A 25,497-nucleotide genomic window follows, 5' to 3' on the forward strand; every position below is an offset into this window, starting at 1 on the left:
GTTTCCCCCTGTCGGTATCTCTTCGTACCGGTCCCCGAGTCTCCCTCGTCTTGCAGCCATCGCGCGTCTCCGCCTTCAGCTGTCTCGTCAGAACTGTTCAGTCGCAGATAGAGACAACACACAGATTGCAGGTCGCAGTTCTTCGCTGTAACGGCTCACGCACTCTTGTTCCGTTATCTGGTTCGGTGGGCGGCGAGGTAACTCGCGGTCTCTGCCTCCACCCCCAGCCTTTGGTCATCTTCACTGAAAAGAAAACGTCAAGGTAAGCGTTGGTGACCGCCTGAGAAGCCGAATACAATATACGCCCCTCGATGGGCACAGCTTCGCAGCGCGGGTTTCGCTTCATTGAACCCCCCAGCTCGAGAGATACAGAGACCGCCAGTTCCCGGCCTGCCTTGTAATGAACCCCGTTGTTTGCGGTCTCATATACCAAAACTCGTGAAGCAATGTGTACAAACAGCCTCTATGAATATCTTCAGTGCACATCGTTCTTTTCCTTCCGATTGGAGTGGATTGCCAGCGCGTCTACCGCAGGCTTGTGCCTCGGTAGGCGACAGAAGCACGTAGGGGAAACTGCGTGTCGGGCGCACGAGTCAACAACACGACGACGCTTGGGGATCTCAAGGTATACACCACGGCTCTGAAAGCCAACGATCCGGATGGTGTGCTGTGTTATGACGGGGTCGAAAAAAACAAAGCTTCTGTTCGAGAAGATTTCAGCCTTCAGGACCAGAGACGCACGCTCATGGAGGTGTTGCTGAAGTGGTGAGTAAAAACAAACGGGAATTGATTTGGCTATAGTGTGTTTCGGCATGCCACTAGACACCCCAAGTCGCAATAGGTTGCACGTCGGGGACTCTCCTGGCTGGTTTCGCTGTGATTGTTGGGGGTGCAACCCGTTGTGGTTCGCTTCGTGCATGTTTGGTTGAACGTTCTGTACCAGTTCATCTAAAGTCTTCACGCCTATTTGCTGCACGACAAGTGGTGGGCTTAAGGCTAGTTTAACTGCAGTCAATTGATGCTGGAAGACGGAATCCGCGTATATTTGAAAAGCCAAGCTTTCTGCGTCACCAGTGGCTGTGCGTCTCCCAGTACGAGATCTACGACTCCCTATTGACTGTATACTTTGGGCCACGCCTTTTTAACACGACGCTGCTTGCACTACAGCCTCCGGCGCCCCGTATACGTGGCGAATCGTTTGCTGTTGCCTGATCATCACGCCTGTCGATCCGCCTGGTGTTGTCAACACCCCAAAGCAAAGGAACTGCAAGTAAAATGGATAAGATCATCTGACATGTGATTTGGAAAACACGACCTTTGAATTTCTTTCGTGCAGTTCAGAGAAGCTTTTGTTTCCTTGCAGTTGGTTCTTGCTTGCCTCTACCCAATACGCTGCTTTAATTGGCTTTCAAGCACGGGTCCCAGCACCTTCTGTAGCCAGGTTGCGAACCGCGAGCTCTGGAGTCATTTCCTATTTCGTCCGCCGCGATTGCAAGCTAAGACTGTAAATGGAAGAACGAGTGGAAACAGAAGGCTGGAACGAAACGGTGCATGACAAATCGCGCGCAACACAGTCACCTCTTCGATTCTCCGTTTACTCTGGTGTGTTCCCGAACCAAAGGAGTGTCCACAGGGACTACAAACACACGATGCCTTTCAGAATCCCAGCATCGGATGACGTATCCGGATCGCAATCCATGTCAGTCGTAGACAGAACACGGAGACAGGATGGAAGTAACAGAGACAGCGCACTCCACGGGAGGATTTTGAACGACCTGTGGAGAGCTGACCCAAGTGTTGCTTTGTCTGCTTGAGTGCCTGACCTCAGTCTTCTCCTACCAACAAGCATTTTCCCCTTTCCCGACAAATGGGGGGGGGCATACGAGGAGGCCGATCGAGATTCGTACGACTATCATGTGAAAGCCAGATCTTCGCAAAAATATTCTAAATCCTGCCTGCTACGGAGACTTGTCTTCTTATTGAGCCCACGTTGTCGCGCCTTTCGTCTTTCTTGGATATTTGTCTGTCCCTTTCGCTCTTTCGTAGCAAGTTTTGGCGCACGCGTGGCACACTAGCCGGTACACGTGCCGTGAGGGTTTCCCGTTTCGGAGTTCTTCTCCGGTTACATTGGAGGACGGGACAACCGAGAAAAAACCCATAGCGGGCGCGCCGGGGGATCGCGCCGCCTGGCCAGCCAAGGGTCCATTTGATAGTTCTTCTTCGAATTCACATTTCCATACAAGTATTTCTCTGTCGCGTTACCGCCTGTGTCTCCCAGTGCCGGGATGTACCGACGCGTGCATGCGTTGAATTGCCCCAAGGCGGCTGCAACTAGGGGCATGCGGGAGAAGGTCAGCCTCGCACGGTCTCAGGCTTGACTGAAGATGTTCTTGGCTTATTTCTGGTTTCCCGTCTCTGTTCCCTCCCGAAGCTCCAGTTAACAGGGTGACATTTTGGCCGGAGGCTACTACCGTTTCGTGCGAGTTCTTTGCTTTGCCGGCTGTCTCATGCTGGCATTTTCGCGGGGAACGCACACCCGAAAACAGAACAGCTGTCGTTTCCAGGAGCTGCAGGAGATACCTTCTGCCCACGAAGAACAATTCATCTTTCCAGGGACAGGATCTATCTTGCTATTCGTTTTAGCTCCATTTAGGCGCGGAAATTTCTGTCAGTGATTCTGGCTGAGTGTGCCGATAGGTGAACGGCCCTGGCGTACCCCGTCCATGTCCTCCGTCCACTTTCGCATTTCTTGTTCACTGTTCTACAGAACAACTCCCTGCGTTTGTACGCCCTCGTCTCTTTAGGCCTGCGCTTCTCTGGCGTTGACCGTTCCCCTCTTTGTGCTGAGCTTTTTCACAGACACGCTTCTTCCGCCACCATGGTGAGCCCGCTTTGACAGGACAGGCGCGAGACAATGACCGAGAGGATAACGCTGTATTTCGAATTCCGTGGATAGGAAACTTCAGGGGATTCAATGCCGCCTTGCTTGCGGCCGGTCCTCACTTCGTTACTCAACGACTGGTTCTGTGCGGCCTACTTGGTTTGCCTCGGGGCTCTTCACGGACACAGCCTGACTTGGGGAGTCGGACAGTTGCTTCGCGTTCTGCCAACGCAGCAGAAAATGTGTGGTTTGAGCATGCAAAGTGTCGAATGGCCGCCTCTTCCGGGGCGTGTTCGGGTCGTCTGTAGCTGACTGTGTCGATACGTAGATATGTGGACAGGGGGTATGCATATATACGTATACGCGTTTATGCGCTGTTAAAATGGCTACAGAGTTTACACTTGCGTGTGCAGATGCATGCATCCTTCAGTCTTCGGGTGTGCTTGGATCGCGATTTTCGCGTCTGTCTGCTCTTTTTTCGTCGTTATCTCCAGAGTCACACGATTCTTCTCGTTCAGTTCTCCGACAGGAAGGACAGTCGAACGTATGTCGACTATGAGTCGGTGCCGCTTGCACTAGATGGTGTTTGCCAGCTGTACGAACAGGCGCTGAAGGCAACAAATCCCCAACTGAAAAACATCACTTATGATGTGAACGACTTGTTCTCCTACATTGATTCGCTTCGAGACATGTGCGCCCTCGTGTAAGTCCTCTCTTCCCACTTCGCGCATCAGTGCAGCATGCAGGTCGGCGACAGCGTTGCTTAAAGCACAAAAAGAAGTCGCGCTGTCTGACTTAGCAGTGTACCGATCATCAGGGTATCTCGCCTGAATCGCTTAGGAAATAAGCACACTTGTTTTTCCCCCGAAACATTTTTTGTTCGCATTGGCAGCATCAACTGTATCAACAGGGCGGCGTTTGTTGTCGAACCGTTTCTCCCTCTGTGGGGGTAGCATGGAGAGTGCTCTTAAGCCAAAAGTTCGTTTCCTGTGTTGTCCAGGAATTGGGGACGAGAGGTTGGCTGGCAACATGAGTTTCTTTACCTAAATATATGCAAATGCGCGGGGGATCGTGTCGACAAACAGGGAAATGCTCTGGCTTTCTGCTAACTTCGCAAAGAGACGTACTCGATGATGTAGCGCCAGCGTTTGACTCGGATTGTTTGGCCAGTTTGTATAGGGGCCCCTGTGCCTTTGCCTTCGTTCTGTCTTCTTTCGCTTTTTTCGTAGGCTGGACCGCCAATCGAATTGTTATGTCCCCCATGACAAACAATGGATAAAAGACCAGGCTTTTAAGCACCTCAAGAAACAGGCCCACGTGTAGACGGACATGATACTCCGACAACGACAACTTTGGAGTACAGACTGTGGAAGAGAGCGCCTCGAGCCGTGCTGTCAGATAATCTCGTAGAAAATCCACAGTGTCACCACGAATGGATATCCATACATACGGCTTACAGATATTTGCGTACGTTTATGAGCACACATGCATTTGGCGTTTTGCACTGTGTATGTACCTTCATGCGTTTGGTGTACCTGTCGGCTGGCTGACTCTCGAGGTGTGGAGGGCGAGCGTGGATGCGAGATTCCCGTGTCACCATTTTATGGAGCGTGAGGGCAGGCATTTTCCGTTGGTGGAAAATAGTTAAGGTAGGCTTCCTGGCAGTCTACGGGAAAAGCGGGAAACAATGGTATTTACTCAAATGGGGAAACGTATTTTGCGGAAGGGATATGTGTGGCTGTCTTCTGTGGGCCGAACGGTTCCCGGCTTTTGTCGCTGGAACTGAGGACGTGGACGTTTTGAAAGTTTCAAAAATGTGCTACAGGCAAATGCCCTTTCCTACAGGTCTCTGAAAATTGTCAAAGTGGCTCCGCGTCGTACCTACGAAATACACTTCTCTCACCGTTGCTTAGTGGGGAGAGTCGTTCCGTCGCAACACTTCGTTGGCTATCTCGCTCCGAACAGGATTAAACTAGACTGCTGTATTGCGTGGTAGCGTGGCCTCGCGTGCCTCGCGCATTCTGGTCGAGACTTCACGTTGTAGTCTGCACTCTCTGGATCTCTGGGCGGTGGGGCTCGAATTTTTCGGAATCCAGTGATTCAGTGCGTCCATCAGAAAGTGCAGTCTCCAAGGCCTTGCGTCGTGACTTCCACGCAAACGTTCAGAAGTCTTTGGAGCTCAGTACGTGATTAAACAGCAGAACTATAAAGTGGTGCAACCCTTGAGATACAAGCAGGGAACCGACAGCACCCCTGGGAGAATGAGTCACGTTGATGGCACAGGGGGAGCCTAGGGGAGTAAGTGGCTTCTGTTCCTTAGTCGGTAAAGGAGAAATGGTTGGCGCATTGTTTCCCGTGGGAGTTCACTCCCCGAACAGCTGTAAGGGAAGGTGCGAGGTCCCCGCCTTAATCGATAGCGAAGCAGACATCGTACGGGGAACCTGTTGAAAGCCCTGCAGTCGTTTGCCGAGTGGCACAGGCACAGCATGTTTATTACGAGCGAACACGGTCATCGGATTCTGCGTACTCTCTAGGAAAACACGTCACTCTTTGGAGTGGAAAGTGCTTTCGAGCGGCTTCTGCCTAGGGTCATCTGAGGTAGATACCCCGAGAGCCCGTCCCTCTGTTGTCACCGGTGCGACATTAACAAACACGAATGTAGACACCCAGTGAGGCGCCTGTGGCTTTCTCTTCTGGGGTTTCCAGCACTGTTTTGTGCCGGCCAGCGGGCCCTGTGACACACAGGGAGGCGTCACGCCGCGCAAGGGCCCCGGGTAAACAATGCGCGAAAAGGCATTGTCTGTGTCGATTGCTTGACTGCACTCGATGCCCGTCCAGCGTACTGCCGATAGATTTTGATGAATTCGCACCGTGAAACTGTTTTGTCAGCCTCAAGTTACAAGGAACTTCACTTCCACCCAAGTAGCTCCGATGCCAATTATGTGTTCGGGATTGGAAAAATCGACAGGAACAATTCTGCAGAAGTGAAGGGGAACATCAAGCTGAGGGGGCGCCGCGAAACGACACTTGCTGGTTTATCCGCGAGAGAAGCTGTAAAAAAAAGACGACACAACGGCGTCGGAAGCGGGGAAAATCTCATTAACCGGGAAGCGACTGGCACTGCTAACCCCGGGCTTCTGCTCGTCGAATCCCATGCCGTAGAAGGTTCGCTAAAACAGTTGACGACAAGCGGCGAACAGTGTGCTGATGTGGGGCAAAACAACCAGGCTGGGGAGCCAGCATCCCGGTGCCAAAATCAGGTCTTTCACTAAACATAGGTAAGCTCAGGGTCGACACGATCGATGTGAGCGCTTGATCATTCTCAGGTTTGTGCGTCTCACTTGTTTAACCAAGGTCTGTTGAAATCTTGCTCGTTGATTGAGGAACCGACAGGCAAACTACGCAAGAACGAGAACACCACCGCGTAGAAAGATGAGCACAGCGGATACTTTTATCTCTAGCGTTCCCGTCTTTGTGTCTGCGCGTATAGAACCGAACGGCACATGTTTCTGGCAACGGCATTTGGGCATGACGCCAGCGATCACGCGCCTGACGTGCTCTGAGACTGCAAAGGAGAAACTGCCCACGCGCGCTGTTGGTGGGGCTAAAACGAAAGAAAAGTGGCAACTTTCTCTACATATGGAAGTGGTGAGAAAAGCAAAGCATCCGACAGCAATCGTGGCTGACAAATCGCTTCTGGGGCTCCAGGTGAAAGCGCAGCCGTTTCCTGGAGTTAGTCTATCGAGCCTTCAATTTTCTCTTTTGGAAGGCATTTCGAAAAATGAGGGAAATGCAGCCTAAACGACTCCTTACTACTGCTCACTTAGCGGCCGCAGACATCCACGTTCATGTGTTAAAGGGATCTTTTCAGGTCTTGTGTGTTTGCTTGTGCTTCTTTTGATGCCGGTCATCTCTCTCCTCTTTTTCTTTCTTCGATGCTGGCTCTAGTGTATACGGATTCGCTGCTAGAAAAGTAAATCTTGTAACGGCACTACTCCATAGTCTTACTCTCTCCGTTAAGTTCTTGCATAGGAGGGTAAACAACGAAAACGGCGTCATGCCCTTACGTGCTGCTCAGAGTTCCAATGGAGAACATCTGTTTCAGTTTCTCTCCACCGTAAGGCGAAGCTCTGCGGGGCAGCTACTGAACGGGCACTGGACTCTGAGCACCTCGAACTCACGTACACATTACAGCAATCACGTGTTTGTTAAGAAAGAATCTCAGCAGGATGCTCTGCTCTGTTCGTAAACCTTCATCCACACCTGCGAGCTACTCGTCACGATACGGACCTTTTTGTCGCTGTCGACGGGATGTGTCCACCTCCCAAGATACGGGGGCAGATACCCGAACCCGTGAGGGTTTTTTGTTCGTGGACCTTCGTCATGTGCAGTATATGATGCTGAGCTGCCCATGGTGCACATGCCTTTTAAATCTGTGGTGTGCCAGAGACACGGAAGTCTGTGGAGGGCACGCTTTCCAGCACGCTCGTTTTCTCAGAGCCGTCAGCACCACTTCTTGATCCTTTCTCGTGAGGTTCAAGCCTGGCTTGTTGACCAGACGCAGACCTTCGTGCAATGTTTCACTTCTCTCATCCGGCCATCGGTCCGTATTCCACGTATAACTCATGACCCGAACAGGATTCTCGAAACGGCTGTGTTCTTCGGCGAGAATCTGGCGCCTTGGTTCGGATTCTGTATTGGCAGCGTTTGTTAGCCGCCCGCGAAGCTGCAGGAAAAGCTTCGGTGCATCTTTCTGGCTTCTAATGAAGGACGTCAGACGTCCACGCACGATCGAAAGAGCCTTGCTCACACCGCACTGTTCTGTGGTGTTCTGCACGATCGGGACCCTTGGCGAAATTCTTTCCCACAGCACAGAATGAATGACTCGCTCGGCCTTCCGCCCGGCTTCGTGCCTCCCTCCGGATGGGTCGTGGTATCTCCAACGACGGGGGAGATACTCCTGCGTGAAGGCAAATTAAACGGTAAGCTAGTCTATTCCCCTGTGCCACATGTGACCAGAACCTCACAAAATGTCCGCCTTTCCACCAGTTCGCCACCAAAGCAAGACAGAGTCGTGAGTGGATCGGTTGCACTGACTGCCCTGTCTTGTGTCGTCATCTTGCTGGCTCTCGTGAGAATCTGCATGCGTCGGTGGGCGCAGTATGACGAGAAGAAAGCTGAGAGAAAAAGGAGACAAGAAAGAGAAAGGCGACGCAGGCAAACGGAAGACGATGCAGAAGGGCTCAGACCGCTTCGAGCGCACCCAGAGGGAGAGACAGATTGGGCCCGCGAGAGAAGATCGCATCCTCCCGAACGCTCTGTTCATAGCTTCGCCTTTGACAGTTGGGACAACCCGCCCTATCGGGCCTGGAACAGTAGGCGGTGGGCACCGAAGACCGGGCGAGCTGCCAGATGGACGCCGGCAGGACGACTGAGGCGACGACACGCCCATTTCTATTCGAGACCACGAGATAGGTCGATGCGTCCTCGGGAGTATCGCGGCAGGGATCGGGAACGGCGAAACCGCCGAAATTTCCGCCGAACCGAAGCATGGGGCCGAGAGAACTTGGAAAACCGGACGGCATTAGACCGTGATCGCCGGGGACGGAAATACCGGCGTAGGCACAGGAAGAAGAGAGAAAAAGAGCCAGGGGAGAAGGGTTTCCTTGACGGTGTGCTCTTTCGCTTGCTCATGATGAATGTGTTTCCTCCCCTTGCACGGTAAAGCAAGACTCGTTGAGAAACTTTCCCACGTTCTGTTCGCCCTGCTAGACTAGGTGCGTCGCTAACAATCGAGAGGATCATCCACACAGCTAAAGGCCCAATTTTCAAACACTCTTGAGAGATGGTCGAAGAAAGAAGACTTCAAACGCGTTTCCGTTTTCGAGAATCACCACGCGCTCCTTACACGACCCAGAAGTTTCCGTGAGTAGCAGGTGCCGTGAAGTTGCCCCCACTTTTAAGAATCTCAGAGACTGGCGATGATCCCAATCCTTTCTCGGGTGTCTACAGCCCTTCCCAGTTTGACAACGCCACTAAAAACTGATCTGCCTACGACTGTAGATGCGTCATCGCCTCCTGACAGAAAGGGAGTCGCTGCTAAGTAGGAAGCGAACAGAGAGGAGGCTCGTTCTTCACGCCCCAGAGCGCTCCACTCCGAAGCAGGAAAACACTGAAGAATGCGGAACTATCTAAGGGCTTCTCACTGTGTTCTGGCGTCCTGTGCATGCCGGTTGAAATCAGGCCAGGGACATCGTAAAAAAACTATATACATCAGCTTGTTCTTAAGGCTGCCTTGGGCATTGAAACTCACACAGAGTTCAGCCCTGCATGCTTTAACTCAGTTAATTAGTATTAGGTTTCATACTCTGTACCAGCCGATCTAAATTCGCAATGCCTTGCCGTTTATAGAAATCTAGTAATGCTTGTCAAGATCCTAATCGTCCAACCATCAGGTAGCGTAAGTTTCTCCTCTATGAATTTTCGTGTCAACTGTCACGAGGAAGGGAACCCCGTCTGGAAGTGAACAGCGGGATCTCATGCCCTCTGCAAAAACAGTGCTCAGCCTCTCGAGAGTCATGCAGAGTGACATGAAGGGAAATGAGACCGACAGGGAGTTTGGTTTGCACTTCGAACGCCTGAGGAGCTCAGCGACCTCAGGAGCAGAGAATGGGACAACGGCAGCTTGCGATTGAAAACCGACGGAACAGTGACCCGGAGAAAATACCAGAAGGGCAATCAGCGCCGTGCGACAATTGGAAGGAAACGCCACAAAGCAAGAAAACACGGGAAAGCCCCACTTTTTGCTTCACTATCCGCAGGAAATAAGAACGCCACGAAAAAAGAGAGATGTTCGAAATGTGACGCTGCGAGCACGCTCACTGGCGCACTGTACAGTCCAAACGGGCCAGGCGCCAAGCCACACACTGGCAAGACGTCCTTTCTCTCGTCTCCGCTCGGCAAGAACGCCGGGCCTTCTTCCTGTCAGTCTTCTGCTTCTTTCCCTCGAAGGAATGCATCTTAGACCCTTCCTTTGTCTGTGTCACGCGTATCTATATGCATTATATATATATATATATATATATATATACGCGTATATACATCTGTCCGTGTTCGCGTCTCTGACAACACAGAGAGGAGATATGTGGGGTCGTATCCCTTCTAGTTTATCGCGGAGTCTCGACTTAGCCATAAAATAGCCATAAAAGAGTGATGCTGTGCCTCCGTTTACATTTGTGCGTAAGTGCATGCTTCTTATTCATAGCCCAGAAAGGCGAGAAGGAGCATACCCCCGATCGCACACCACTTTACGACAGGGTAGTCGTTCAGTACGATCGTCACCATGCCCGCGTACGGGAGGAATGTGACTGTTGAACCTACCACGTTCGTCCGGTTCAGCCACAGCTGCTTCTCTGAAAAATCCCAAAGCACACACGCGCATACGTGGCGATGCAAGAGAAAACACTCTCAAACAAAAAGTCTGTCATATCTATGTATATCTATGCACATACCTGAGCGCATCTGCAACCCAATTGGAGCACCCCGCATCTCGACCTCCCAGCCCAAAGATCACAGGGGTCCGCGCAAATAGCTTGCGTCTCCATTTTGTCCCCTCTCGAAAGGCTGCCAGCGAGACACCACCGGTGAAGTGCTGCGCCCGCTGCGCACGCACGCATCTTAACAGCCAAAAGACTAGCGCACATGCAGCCTTATGCCCAGATCGCCGAAACGCAAGGCTCTGGAATTTCCTCTTGGACTGCATCGAGCTACGCTTGGTCGGTCCCTCTCGGCCGTCGCCTCTTCCCTCCACGTGGACGCAGGTTTTTGCTGGTAAACACGCCTTTTCTCTGACGGTTGTCTCAGCTGGTCAGGAGACTCACCTGCATACAGACCCCGATCGTCGACAGAGTTGTTGTCGCCTTTCGTCAGCATAGCCATTTCGCCTTCTTTATTTTCATGCAGAGAGAGCACTCGATGCACAATTGGAATCTCCCGGCCGTCGACCTGCGGAAGAAACGGTGTAGGAACACCGCAAAACCAAATTCGAAGATGAAACACCCACGCTGAGAGACATGGTCCAAAAGCCACGCGCTCACCATACACCACACACCGTATCCATACACACATACACACGGATACACATCTGTACTTACATAAACAACGTAAAACGGGGCGTATATGGCCCCGTTTTACGCCAGTTCCAGAAGACCCACGGATGCACATGCCAGTACCTATATAGATATATATACAACCATACAACCGCGAAAGATTTGCAAAGACGTACGAATACGTGTGCTCATATGAATCGCTATGCACTCATTTACCGATATATGAATATGTATATATATATATATATATATATATATGGGGCAAAATCGAAGTGACGTACCTTGAAGACAACGATGTCACCTGCTTTGAGTTCTGGGCCACGGTCCACGAGGAAGAGAATGTCTCCTCTTTGCAAGGCAGGCTCCATGGACCCACTGAGGACCACGACTACAGGAGAAGGAGAGTTGGAGAAGACGACGAGGACTCTCCAAAGCATGAGAGCTGAACGTCAAAGCATGCACGCACCATTTAGAGAATCGAGAAGGAGCGAACTACGGGGACGAAATGCAGACAGCAAGGCCTTTTCCCGAGCGTGAGGCTGCGACCGTCAGCACGCGTATGGGAGTCCTATCATTTACGCACATAACAGAGACAGACGTGAACCGCGCGCGTCCCAGTTACACTGGAACCTTAATCCCCCAGAAGAAACACAGAAGCGCGTACCTCAGGAGAAGCGGAGGCGACTAACGCAAACATATCACAGCACCCGTTCCCCCTCATATGCACAGCTATATCTATTTATACAAGCAAATGGATACAGAAATATCCATATATCTATATGAGGCATATATGCATGTACATATACACACTTTTGAATGCATTGTGCACAGGAGTGGAAGTCAATGTGTGCATAGTCACAACCGTATTGGACGGCGCGAGAAAGAAAACTGACCGGTGAAGAGGACGCAGAGAAGATTGACTACAGACAAGAGAGCCTCGCGCGGGCGTCTGTACACCGAACGTAGCTCATCCCCAACCGCTTGGATGAGTTGCTGGACACAAGTGGGCATTGCAGCATTGCAAGTGCGAAGAAAACAGGCGAGTTTGTTCTCTTTCTTGATCTCGTCCCCTTGAGGGGGAGGAGTGGCGGTGTCTACGACTTTTCCCTGGCGCTTCTTCATTTTCTTGACGGGAGAAATCGCTTCTTTAGCGATCAGCAGGAAACCGACAGAACTGGCAGGTCAGCTGTGTGTGTGGTGTGGAGACTTGCGCTTGTGAGAGGAAAACCGCGTTTCGCCTGCGCACAACCACGGCCAGAGAAACGCGTCGCGGGAGGTTCGCACACGCAAAGGGGAGAATCTCCGCCTCTGAACGACGCCGCCCTGAAAAAGGAGAATTGGTCAAGTAGCCGAAAAGCGAAAAGAAACGGAGAACTTGTCGCTTACAGAGAAAACCGCCACGCGTGAACTGTGGAGCGCCCGCCCCGTCGCGAGGCAACACACGCGTCGAATGCGAGCGAGACTTTCAGACAGAGCCGCGAGGGTAGAATGCCAAGTCACACGAAGCCAGACAGCTGAAACTGACGGAAAACGAGGCAAAAACGCGGGCCCTTTCAGAAAATCTGCTTTAAAGCTCGAGCGGCAAAAAGCTCGAGCCGCGCGGTGTCGCTGTTGGTATTTCAGTGTCTTGGTCCGGAGAGACTGTGAGGGCAGGAACTTTCATCTGCTCGAATGTGTAAAAAACAGCCACCAGCGACACGAAAGAGGAGCTGTCGGAAGAATACAGAAAAGGAAGGTTTCGTCCCCTGAACCTGGTCACGCGTTGTCCGCGGAGAGAACTAGAAGGCTGGGTGTGAAGCAAAACACAAAGACATGCGCGTTTTTTCGCAGGCAAACGCCAGGCCGCGTGCCTATGTCTCCCCCCAGAACAGAGAGCGCTGGCGGTTTTTGAGGCTTGGCGAGAATGCATGCGCCTTCCGAAACGCCCGATCCACACAAAAAGCGAACCCTGGATGAACGGAAAGTCTCTCATGGAAGGCGACGCATTCGCAACATCGGCGGGAAAACCCGAGCCTCGCCTTCGCCAAGTTTTTCCCTTTTCACTGCCAGTGCCTGGGCGCCCGAGTGAGAGTAGGCTACGCGTGCTGGAGCCTTCCGGCTCGCCGCCGAGACTAAATTGAGACGTTGGGGCGGTCTGTCGCGTTTACTCGTTCTCTCTCCTTTATCGGGCCTCTGTGCCTCGCGTTTTTTCAAGAAGCGCGAGTCGCGCGGCTCCTCTGAAGGGCGACTTGAACCCGCGCCGTGGCAATTGACCCGGAACCGTCGGAGCTTGTGGCGGCGGAAACGGGGTTTCTTGTTCGGGAAAGACCTTGCGCGAGCTCTTCTTCTCTTCGTCTTCTCTGAGAGCATCGTGGGGAGAGTTGTCTTTCTCCTTTTTGCGCCAGAAGAGTCAAAAGGCCCAGAGACGTCGGGCCACCGCAGGCGCTTCCGCCTTTTCACGCCACAAACCGTCACCACATGCCTTCGCGCCTCCTGCCTGCCGCACAGCTGCGGGGAACGGATTTCCTTTCCTGCGCGGAATCACGCGCGTGCCTTCGGTACCGGTTCTCGGAAAAACTCTTTTCACCTCTGCCGGTGTCCGGCTTTCCACAGCGGAGAGCCAGGCAAGATGGCGTCTGCCTTCTCCAAACGCGACGCCTTCCTGTTGGGCGCAGCCTCTGGCGCTCTGCTCGGAACGGCAGCAACTCTCGGCGCTGTCGCTTACCTCCACTGCAGAAGAGGCGGCAGGCCGTGTCCCTTTCAAACTGCTCTTCTGCGATCGGCAGCTCACCTCCTCTGTCCCGTCGCTTCTTCCTCTTCCTCTTCTTCTTCGTGCTGTGAGGTTTCCTGCGGCGAGTGCACCGCGCACCCTGCCACGTGCGCGTCTGGACTGTCCTCAGGAGTCACCTCGCCAGTCCCTGCAGGCTCTCCGGAGTTCGACGCCGGCGCGGCTGAGGCGCGAGAAGAGTGCCCGGGAGTCGCCAGCGAAGGCGCCGGGAAAGCCGACGCCTGCGAAGGCTGTCCAAATCGAGCACTCTGTTCAAGTGGAGCGGCGGCGGGGGCTGTCGCTGCACAGAAGACCGCAGCGAGTGACGTGGCGGAGCGCCTGCGGGGCGTGAAACGGAAAGTTATGATTTTGTCGGGGAAAGGCGGCGTCGGGAAATCGTCGATTGCCTCACAGATAGGTGAGAAGACCCAGCAGGCCTCATAGACCTTATGTTTCTCCTTTGCAACCGCGGAGGCGCACGCATGGCATGCGGATAGGCGTGTTAGCGTTGTGAGATAGGAGAGCAAGACTCCAGATGCCAAACACTCCTCGACAGCTACGGCCACCGCTGTGTTTTAGTTCCCTCTCCCGAGCCTGTGCCAGCGGGGGGGGGGGGGGGAGGGGGGAGCAAAGAGCGTCTGGCAGTCTGAGAGCTAGCGCGTTGGGCCTCGGCGCCTGTTTTTCGGGAACCGTTGGTGAGCCGGGAAGATCGCGGCGGCGCATGCATGCGGAAAACGCGTTTCTTTTTGCAGCGTGGACGGCCGCGTCGCGAGGGCTGAGCGTCGGCGTCTGCGACGTCGATGTCTGCGGGCCCTCCATTCCTCTGATGATGCAAGTCGTGCACGGAGAAGTTCACCAGTCGGCTTCTGGCTGGGAGCCTGTGTATGTACGCGACAACCTCGCGGTGATGTCGATAGGTAAGCGGGTTTATAAACGCCATTGCTTAAAAAAGTTTGAAAAAGGAACCACATGCAGACTTTTTGCGGTCTCCGGCAGGCGCGTCTTGTGTCTGTGGTGACCTCCGAGGGGATGATCGGTGCGGTTGCGTCGGGCTGTCAGTCCCCTGCGGGTGCAATCGTCTCTCGGCCGCAACTGTGGATTGCCGCAGGCTTTCTTCTCCCGGACACTGACGCCGCAGTGGTCTGGCGCGGGCCGAAGAAGAACGGATTGATTCACCAGTTCTTCGCGGACGTTCGCTGGGGCGACCTCGACCTCCTCCTCATCGACACGCCTCCCGGTAAAGCGCCACGAAAGAGGAATGGAGTCGTGTGGCAAACTCATCGTCCGCAGGCCATGCCTCAACGAGTAGAAAACACCGCCTCGTGCCCAGGCCGAAAGCGTCTCTGCCCCGCGCCGTTTAGGATTTAGGGCCTCGGTCTCGAACTATGCCTTTGGACAGGAGTTCTGTCTTTCTTCTTCCAGGGACTTCTGATGAGCATCTGTCTTTGGTATCTCTCCTCTCGACGGACGGCGCCCTGATCGTCACGACGCCGCAGGAGGCAGCTCTCCAGGACGTTCGCAAGGAAATCAACTTCTGGTAAATTCCTTTCCGGCTGCCGTGTCTGCGACTTGTTCTTTTCTGTTCTGGTGCCGTCTCTTTGCTCACCGCTGTCCCTGCCTTTCTTGATGCGACTCCTGTCAGTTTTCGCTGCTCGTTGCTGCCTTCAAGGGCCGAGGACACTTCACTGCCTCACGTGCGGGTGCGTGCCCGGAGACCGCGCCCCGCTCTTGGTCGCGTCTGGACTCGCACTTTTTGCCTTGCGTTTTCTCCCCTTTCAGCAAGAAGGTCGGCGTGAACGTTTTGGGCGTTGTCGAAAACATGGCGTCGTCCGTCTTCGCGAGTGTTAACCCGGAAGGCGCGAAGGTGAGAAAGGAAAAGCCGAGGTCCCGGTTTCGCAACTCTGAACCCTATGCGTGTCTATCGAGACTCTGGCGTCGCCTGATCTCTGTCCTCGCGCTGTTTCTCCTTTTCTCGTCCTTCCCCACGTCCAACCCCCGCTGCATCGGCGCGAGTCAAGTGCCTGTGCCTCTCTCGCCTCCCTTGCGCCTTGACTGTCTTCGCCTTCTGGGGGTGTCTCGGCGTTTCAGGGCATGTGCAAGCAGATGGACGTTCCGTACTCAGGCGCCGTTCCCCTCGATCCGTCGGTGAGTTCCTTCGCCTCTCCCCTGGAAGGTTTCTCAATCGATTTAGGGTTCTGAAGGCTACCGCGGAGACGTTTTCGTGCGGCCACTGTGACGCCCGTGATGTGTGTCGTTTAGGGAACTCCAAGTAGGAACCAGCAGGTGTGTTCGGATTTGCATGCGCGCACCTATGCGTTCCTTTACCTCTGTATTGAGACCCGCACGTTTTCATTCTTTGTGCCCCCCTGCGTCTCTCCTCAGTTCGCGTATCCGCATCCACTAGCCTCACTGTATGTTGTTGAAGAGTGTAATTCTGTTCTCCTACCCGACTCCGTTTGTGCATGCTCTTTGCAGTTGCTTCGCGCCTGCGAGTCCGGTGTGGCTGTCGTCGAGGAATTCCCCGATGCGCCTGCGAGCGCCGCGCTCGAAAAGATGGTGACGGACCTTCTCACGCTCCTCGACTTGCCGCTCCGTCGTGATGAAGATGCTTTTGCGTGAACGATCGCTTTTCGACGAAAATTCCGGCAGAAATCCAAACGAAAATGTACTTTTTAGTGCTTGTAAGCATGCTTCTTGCGCACATCTTTCTCAGCTTTTCCGCATATATATATATATATATATATGTATATATATATATATATATATATATGCCCTGACGTAAGCAGCAACGAAAAGGCGAGGCGAAGACAGTGGGAGAGAGGAGGAGTGAAAATGCGTAAAGAACGCAGTCGAACGTTTCGTCTTGCGCCCCATTGTGGGGCACATGAGCCCAGAAGGTTCTCTTCGTCTTTGGCTTCGTCATTCTTGTCTTTGTTGCGCATGCACATACAAGCGGAAAGCGCCCGAGTCACCAGGGGAAACGCGACGCTTCACCTTTGCACGGGCTGCGCAGAGAATAGATGAACGGAAATCCGTGTTCTCGCACTTCTCTGCTTTCTTGCCAGAAAGCATGAGGTGTTTGCTTTCGTTTCAACACATGGACCGCTTTAAGCTGATTTCTGAGACTGGATGTCGGCTTAGGGTCGCAATCGCCCCCCCGAAAGGAGGCGCGAGTGTTTTCAACGGCTAGCAGAGTCCAGGCGAGACAGCGGCAGACTTTAGCGGGAAAGTTCACGTGCTTTCTTAGCGTCGTTACTTCGCGCTATATCGTGCAAAAAAAGGCTCTGGCCCACACTGCGTCCTTTCGCTTGCGTCACACAGTTGCGTGTCTACGATGAAATGTGTTTTGCCTGTCGAAGCAGCCGCATGTATGCACATGTGCTTCGTGTTTTCAAAGAGGCGTACATCTCTGCATGAATGGAAGTACGTTTTACACCGTGGAAAGATGCAGCGTTCCCCTGAAGCATTCGTGTGGGCCCCGTGCTGAGCAAGGTTGTGAAGAAGGAAGCGCCGGTTGAGCAATACCGTTGAGGTCGTCTACCGCGCCGTTCCGAATCGAACCTTACGCTTTAAAAACGAAAGAAGAGTCCTTCCTCTGTCGCTTTCCGTGCAGGATCCCAATGTCTCATCCACAAATCTAGAGTTCTGTGCATATGTAGAGATATAGATGCACGTGCGGATATTTAATTGTGTATCGAGGCAGGCAGAAGGAGCAATGCAGTGGGTCATAGACGCATAGGAATATAAAGACTCTAGACTTTTATGTGTCACCTTTCGAGCGACAGACGCCAAGTCATCGGTACGAGCTGCCGGTAGTTTTTCTTCCGTGTTTCTCTCTACTCCCTAAATTAATCGGCAAAGTATATATGCCGGTGTATAGGTTCATCCAGTTGTATTATCCCAACTTACTTGCCACCGTTTTACTCAAGGTGTGCATCTAGAAACTCCCAGTAAAGGATCCACAACTGGCATATATATATATATATATATATACATACATACATACATACATACATACATACATACATACATTATACACGAACAGCATCGTTCATGATGCCTTTGAGTCGGCAGCGAAAGCTGACGAATCAGGTAGTCCCGTTTTTCTCACCGGGATGGCCTCAGATTCCCTACACTGTAAATTCAGTCCCCTTTCTGGTTTACGAAAATTTCCTCTTGTAAGCGTTCTACTGTTTGCAGCAGCCACAGTCCACCCCCTGCTGTTCCTCCTTAAGCGTTTGCCATCTTTGTTTGCCGGTTCGGAAACACTAGTCGGGGCTTCCTGTGAAAAAAAGAGAAGAAACAGACTAAATTTGGGGCGCGAGCAAAACTGAGGATGGCCTTTCTCTGATGGTTAGCGAGATTTAAAATGCTCGTGGGAGTTCATGTGCCGCTGCATTTCGTTACCACCAGCGGGGCGTCTAACAGCTTACTATAAAAAGGAGAGGTGAAAAGCTCCCACCGATGTTCCAGTGCAAATTCTTAGTTTGTGTTTCTTTGGCTTTCGGTTGTTCTCCAGTGAAACTGGGGATGCGATATTTGTGGTAAAGATATCCGTGAAATTTGGAAAGTACCACCTTCCGCGGGTTTTCCCCGTTCTGTTTCGGAAACACACGCACACCCCACTCCCGAATCATTCACAGGCGAATTCTGGCATGGTGCAGCCGAGAAAGTCGCCCTCCTTCCTCTCCATCGCCTGGCGAAATATATTGCCGAGGTGTTTTGACGAAATTTCTCTCCTCGACTGACACACACACACACATACACACGGCTTCTTCACCTTCGCCAAACAGATGTGGGCCGAATCAGCCAACTGCTGTCTCGGGGCTTGAAGGGGGAAAAAGGAAAGAAACAGCGAGATCAACTAGACAATCGATGGGTATCGCTCTCGATTGTCCCTCTTGTGCCACAGACTGGGTTTTCGAAACGGCTCGAACAAACCGGAAGACTACTGTGTGTGCCGAGCTGGGAACTCTGAGGTGTCTCGTGAGCTCGCTTTGTAATCGTTCAACTCCTTTTCCAATCGGAGTGAGTTTTGTGAGCAGCTCTTTCAGATTGAAAGAGTGTAAGGATCGTACTCGGGAACAGGATCAGTCGCAGACGGGAATGCGTCCGTTTTGTTTTTCTATCGCAAGCTTTCTTCTGGCTATGATCGCAGTAGACAAAACGTCGGAGCAAAACGTATCGTTTTTGAACGACTTTCGCTGGTGTGCAAAGGACTATCCTCCCCGCTGCTGTTGTGAGAGAGGCGTGTTTTCTTGACACCCGCCGGAGGCTGCTGTATTGTAGAGTCTTCAGCAGTTCCCAAGGACGATCTCACAGAGCTTTGTTCCCCTGTTCATGAGCACGGAGTAAAAATACGTGAGAGAGTAAACAGATACACATGCGTTTCCGGAATCTAAGTTGCCATTCCAGTATCTGCCGCAAGCCTTCCTCTTTGGGCATGTAAGTGGGCTGTCATCCCCGGCACAAAGCGCGTCTTTTCTTCTCTTTTGATCTCCTTTGTTGCATCGTCTAGCACTTGAGCTTTCTTCTTTCTTCTTGCGAATGGAGAAGAGACGCTTCCAAAGGGGCTTACTGTACATGTCTCGCTCTAGATTGTACAATGTCACGGTGCAGAGAAGGGCTGATCTCTGAGGAGGAGCCGACACAGGGCTGGTTCGACACAGGGATTTCTAGAATCGCCACGGGTACTCTGTGAAAGCAAGAAGAGGGAACTAGTTGAGTTGCCGATCGATCGGTGTCTGTACTCCTCTATTTCCCAAATGGTATAGGAAGATCAGAAGCGCTCTCTCAATTCTCTTGCCTTGTGACCTCGCTTAGCTCGTTTTTGCTTTGGGTTGGGAAGCGTTAATCCAGGAGGCACCGCAAGAAAGCACGATTTGAACGAGGCTTCTGGGGTATCTCGATAGCCTTCATCACACCTGCGACACTGCCGGCCTTTTTCCCCCTTCTATCGCCTGAGTGTTTTGTCTTTCCTTTCTCTCAAGAAACGAGCAGTGTTGTTTCCACTCTTTCTTTGAGCTGCCATTCTCCTCTCTCGCTGTCTCCTCTATTCACTCGGAGGGCGGATCGAGGAAGGAACTAAGCAACATCGCTCTCTTGAGAAGGAGAATCAACACCAAAATGACCTCTGTGTGCAGATTCTCTTCCCCCCGGACAGAGTCATCAGTGCACTCTCTTCAAAGGCCCTCTTGCATAGCGGGCAGAAGAGGCGGCTGTACTTTCCTGAGACATCGAGCTTCACTGACATGTGACAAAAGACAGGAAGAGTGTAATTGTTCGGCAGTCGGAGAGTTCCAGAAGCCGCAAGATCAACAAAGGGTCTTGCCCGACCTCGAAGCGAAAGGGGACACGGCTGTTTACACAGACCGAGCAGCAGGAAAAACGAGGGCCGGAGCAACAAATGGTGCAGTATCTAATTCTGTCCCTGTCGGGTGCGGAGCAGGCGAGGATCTAAGAAGCGAGGAAAAAGGACGAAACGCACCTGCCTACGAGGGGGAAGAAAAGAGTGGAAAGTTGGATATTACAAGGCCGCCGGGTGCACGCCGACTCACTTCTTCAAACTCTCTTCCTTCGACAACTACACACAAGATAGCTCGACGGAGTATTCGTGACAAGTGTACTGGGGGAGGCAAGAGACACGTAACTGAGAACGAGGGAACTCCAAACGACGAGCGCGTTGGGAAATATCGAGGAGGCCCGATGCTCTTCGACGAAAAAGGTCGTATCGCTGACAGAGCCGTCGCTCCGGAACAGGAAAAGAAAGCTCCGACGGCTTCTTTCCCTTCCAGATTCTCTTCTCGGAAAGACAGTCCCGAGGGCCTTGCTTCAGACGCGCTTACCATCGCCAGTAAGAAAGTGCCGGGGGAAATGCAGAAAATCGTAGAACACCAAACGGCATGAGTCTAGAGAGGCAGGGGCATGCAAGCCTGAAACCCAAAAGGAATGATACCGCGGAAACGTAGAGGACGGAAGGGTGTTGTGAGGGCCGAGAACATGCCAAATTTAAACATAGCGTGCTAGATACACTGCTTCTCAAGCACCTAAAAAGAAAGCAGACGCTTTTCTGCAACAAGGCTCGCCGATGTCCACTGGCGTTCTTTTTATTCAGGCCGAAAATAGTTGTATGGGCCTGCATCAGCTTCTGACTCGGTCGTGCTTGGCACGTATGTACGTCTTGAGTCTTTAGGATTTTAGGATTAAGGATCCCTACTGGGTGGCACCCAGGAGTTTTTTTTTCGCTTCTCACAGAGCTGCGTGATACACGATGAAACGTCTCGAGGCGACCGTGGCTTGGCGTGAGTCGCCCTCGATGAAGAGTTTAACAAACTCGGCAGTTCGCTACTTGCCTTAACTCTGAATAACTTAGAGGATCGAACTATTTTTTTCTGTGCACTCTTATTCTACACTGTCATATTCGGCCTACGATACACAATTAGTTGCAATTTCTCCGCTGGCAGTTCCGAAGCTTTTCCCTATTTACTCTACGTCTCGTCTCTCCACTGGTTGTTTTGGGTATGCTGAAGTGCACATGGAAATGAAAGGCAGGTTCTTTATGGTTTTTTCTGATGTGTCGCTGCTTCTGTCCGTTTTCTGGGCTTCCGTGGGTTCTCAATATGAAGATGGAGCTGTATGTCCACTCACCTCTCTCCTCGTGTTTCCTGTTCGTTCCGTAAACATCTGTAGATGGTGTACTTTCAGGCAAGGAAAATGCTTTTCAAAGATACCCTCAAGTGTTTTCCTTACATAAAGAAGCAGATGTGGCCTCTACCTCGAGGCCTGAATCATCGACGACGATCAATGACTTCACCGAGCAGGAGCTTGTCCAGGCTGGGAAACTTCTGAGACTTTTAAAACTCCGCATGCAACGAAACGAGAAAGATTCTTCTGAGAGGGGAGCAAACAAAAACAGTTTCAAGTGAGTTATCACAGCAGAGAGAGAAACTGAGATAGAAAGACAAGAACCAAAAGAAGGAAACGATGTATGCCTGCGCAAATGTGTATGTATACAATGTCCATCATATATATATATATATATATATATATGTTAATGTGTATTCGTCTCGAATGCCTGAGAAAAAGATTCCTACGTGCATGCTGACAAGACCCACGGAAAACAGTGTCAGGAGAGCGGTGGGCTAACCGTGAACCTGAATTCAAAAAGAGGGTGTCTACTCTTGTTCAGAAGTGTCCTGCTAAAAACTCGTATGTATGCATGTATGTATGTATGTATGTATGTATGTATGTATGTATGCGTATCTCTGTCCTCACTGGTGGAGTACAAAGATATATACATGCATATATATATATATATATGCCTCGATAGATATGGGTGCTTCTGTAGACACTCATAGCGATATAGACTACGGACGAAGGCGCAAAAATCGTGGGTCTCTGCCTCCTGACTCTCGTGTTCTCTCCACTCTTTGTGATGACTTGCCAGCCGCACCCGCGAGGCCGTTGAAAGGAACAAAAAACTGGAAGATGCACACCATACCCAACACCAGGCAGAGAACGCCGTTCGTCACTGTCACGGGGCAGGCGTCGGCGGACGAAGAGCCGAGGACCAAGAAAAATCCGAGAGGCGAGACGGCCGAAAGCAAGGTGAGCCTTCGAATAAGCGTTTCCGCTGTCGATTCTGCGCCACACCAGCGGCGCGCTCTTTCTATCTAAAAAGTGGAGAGGTCATAGATAGCGTCGGAGACGTTCCGTCGAAGGAAAGACTGGGTCTCGGCAAAAATCACGTGTCTGAACTCACGGCCACAGGAAACCACAGACTCAAAGGGAGGCAATTTCTGCGAGGGAAAGAAGATACGCTTGCCAAGCTGGAGACAGAAGAGGACGGTGTCCTCGTGTCGTGAAGGGCTGATGCCTTGACCTGAGCATTTCGCCGTCTGGTTGTTCCGTTCTTTGCAGAAATAAGGTCCACCGCTGACGGCGGGGATCGGCGCGACCCGCGCAGGTTCTCACGCCAACTTGAGGAAACCTCCTGCCTCGAATTGACTGCAAAACAAGGAGAAGCAGAATGGACCGAAAGCTTGCGAAGCGGTCCATCACGACGAGATAGATATCTTTCGTCTCCGCACGCGAAATCTCTCCGATCACACCGCGTCGGCAGCTGTTCTCGAGCGCCTCTCCGGAAGTCTCTCTCGGCATCTGAGGAAGCGTGTTCTCCTTTAGAAGCCTTTCGCGAGTTTTCGTTGCCAGCGAACGTGGGGACCGCCCGCCACGGGAGTTTCGTGTGCGATTCAGAACAGCTTGTCGCGTCTTCTGTATGTCGGAGAGATGCTTCCTTGCGTGTAGAGAAGGAGCAAAAGTTTTCGTGCGACGTTTGCCTCACCGATGGGTGCGGCAGAAGCGCCCACGGCAGCTCTCTCGCGTTTTCCCAGTCCACCGACTCTGTTCTCTTCGAAAGCTGTTCAGACGCAGGGCTCGAAGGACCCGAGACAAAGCCCATCGAAAGGTTGCAGTCTTCGTCTTTAGGCGTGTTGGCCGGCAGCCGCCGAGAGACTCTGCTGGAGTTTGAAGCGATCTCGCGAACGGCCCGATCGGAAGGCGCAGAAGACACACAGCCGAGGCGAAACAGCTCCGCAGCCGACAGGGGCGCTTCGCAACGCTCCAAAGGGCCAGCGAAGAATCGTCCCGGTCGCGCATCCAAAGGACGCGCACTGGGACTAAAAGCACAGAGACCTGTCGACGGAGAGCGACGGGTGGAGAACTCGCCGGCGGGCGCCTCTTCTTTGTCGGCGTGGCAGAAGCACAGACACGAGAGGGAATCGCTGTCAACCAAATCAACTTTCGATCGGCCCCCCTCCTTCCAAAGTGACAATCTCTCCGATGCTAGTGATTCGAGATGGAAAGACGAGGACACGCCCGCGGAGGCTGCGACCGAGCGCGAGGTACGGCTTCCTGATTCGCGTGGCATCGTCTGTGGCCTCGACTCTAGGAAGCCAGCAGTGGACTCTCCGATTTTTTTCTGCCGTGTCTTTTTATGCGGTTTCCAGTGTCCAGACTGCGGCCGAACATTCATGAGCAGCTCCTTCGAGAAGCACGTCAAGGTTTGCCAAAATGTGAGAGCCGTATGAACATCATGTCTTACGCAATTGCGTCTCTGTGTGTGCAAACATGCGCGCGCACGCCAGTACACGTACACATATAGATAGCTAAAATATACATGATAGTGGATCGGTCTGTCAGATCTGCCTGTTCCTATTTACATAACTACGTATACACGTACATTTCCCTGCTTACTTCTGTCGATCGAGCGATGCCCTCCAGCATCAGAGCTTATGTATACCGGTACGAGTTAGGGACATTCAACAAAGGCGCGTATGTGTGTTGTGCATCTGGATCTAGTCGCACGCCAACCCCTAGAGATATGGATATGGATGGTCCTGTGTGAAGACAGTGAAATCAAGCCGTATCGCCGCGGTTTTCCATTTATCCGGCCAACCCGTTCACTCTTTCCTCGGGTTTATCCTCCTCTGTAGTCCTACTCTGACATCAACAACTGACCTGTTTTGTCTTGCATATGTCCAAGGGCCTTTCGTATGATGCGTGGTTTCAACTGCAAGGTGTTTATGACGAAGCGGAAAGAGTACAATATGGCCCTCAAGCGATTGGCTGTAGTAGCCGAGGGAGCAGCTGTCGCTCTCTGCACGTCTGCCAGGTACCATACAGAAACACGAGGTACAGGTTTTCTCCTTCCTTCATCTAAACGAAGGCGCCAAAAGAAACAGGTCAAAAAGCCGGCTCCAGTGGTTAAACCTCTCATCCGAGGGGATTTGAACCTCTCTGTCTGGCATGACGCCCCCCACATCTCACTATGCCCACATGTAACTAGCCTCTTCGATGTGCTTGCCTCTACCTATGCGGATGCATCTTGCCACAGAATTGGTTAGGCAGAAAGACGGTTAGCTGTGCGCCTAGCTCCTTGTAACCGTTCAGACTAACTGAAATATGAAAACACATATATTTATATGCTTGCTGTAGACAAAACAGGATAGTCTGAGTCGTCTACCAACACATACAGACAAGGCCAGTACATCTGCATTTATGAATAAATCGTGAATCATACAGTCGAGGCCCAGTCTTCCACCGCGCAAGAGTCTACTTTTTTGATTCGTTGCCTTAATACCCGCAAGGTATCTCATAGAAAATGCCCAGCCTCTCTTACTGTATCGAAGCGAAACGGACAGGGACAGCGCACACTCGGCGAGTGTCGGCATTTCTTTCAGCATCCGCCGTGGAGGCTTCGACAAAAGAGGTGCTGTCATCTATCTTGGTTTTTCTCAGCAAAGTGACCAAAGAAGAGAAGCCAATGAGCAAGTGGAGGAGGCAGGTGAGCGGCCACCAACCAACGAGAAAACGAAACGCGACACCTCCGTGGAACAGAAGACGAATGCATCATTGCTGTTACCACGACTACCTGTCCGTTGACATTGTCTGGTTGTGCGAACACCTTTCCGGAAAATCTAACGAAACTTTCGTCTCGTTTGTGTTTCAGAGTGAGCAGTTTCGGGCCGCCATGCGTATGGCAAGGGTCACCGATCCCGCTGAAGTCGCTGCCGCGCAGGTCAGTCCAGCTTTCGATTTCGATGGAAGACGTGAGATTAGCATCACTGGTCTAGCTATGATCTTTATGTTCGTAATGCCGACTTTGGACGGAGGTGATGCTAATTTCTTTGTACCAATCTATATTTCTTTTGGGTTCTTTTTCGGCGGATGGAGCAACTAGATAAAGTCCGGAACCTGCAAGC

General features: G+C 52.1%; 3 protein-coding genes across 3 annotated transcripts; 2 read left to right on the forward strand and 1 right to left on the reverse strand.

Annotated features, from left to right (window-relative positions):
• Positions 1-2,914: 2,914 nt before the first annotated feature.
• NCLIV_019440 (putative enhancer of rudimentary) lies at positions 2,915-4,204 on the forward strand (the record flags this gene model as incomplete). The annotated part of the gene is made up of 3 exons (XM_003882138.1): positions 2,915-2,934; positions 3,411-3,584; positions 4,111-4,204. The coding sequence occupies 3 exons, from the start codon at positions 2,915-2,917 to the stop codon at positions 4,202-4,204; spliced, it is 288 nt and encodes a 95-aa protein (XP_003882187.1).
• A 5,931-nt stretch (positions 4,205-10,135) lies between these two features.
• On the reverse strand, positions 10,136-12,111 carry NCLIV_019450 (hypothetical protein; the record flags this gene model as incomplete). Its single annotated transcript, XM_003882139.1, has 4 exons — positions 10,136-10,293; positions 10,762-10,885; positions 11,271-11,431; positions 11,883-12,111. 4 exons carry the CDS (start codon positions 12,109-12,111, stop codon positions 10,136-10,138), a joined length of 672 nt encoding a protein of 223 aa, XP_003882188.1.
• A 1,486-nt stretch (positions 12,112-13,597) lies between these two features.
• NCLIV_019460 (hypothetical protein) lies at positions 13,598-16,354 on the forward strand (the record flags this gene model as incomplete). Its single annotated transcript, XM_003882140.1, has 7 exons — positions 13,598-14,153; positions 14,488-14,652; positions 14,844-14,972; positions 15,158-15,272; positions 15,515-15,599; positions 15,824-15,880; positions 16,211-16,354. The coding sequence occupies 7 exons, from the start codon at positions 13,598-13,600 to the stop codon at positions 16,352-16,354; spliced, it is 1,251 nt and encodes a 416-aa protein (XP_003882189.1).
• Positions 16,355-25,497: the final 9,143 nt, after the last annotated feature.

The sequence above is a fragment of the Neospora caninum genome, chromosome VIIa (genome assembly GCF_000208865.1).
Source record: "Neospora caninum Liverpool complete genome, chromosome VIIa".
Classification (NCBI taxonomy): domain Eukaryota; phylum Apicomplexa; class Conoidasida; order Eucoccidiorida; family Sarcocystidae; genus Neospora; species Neospora caninum.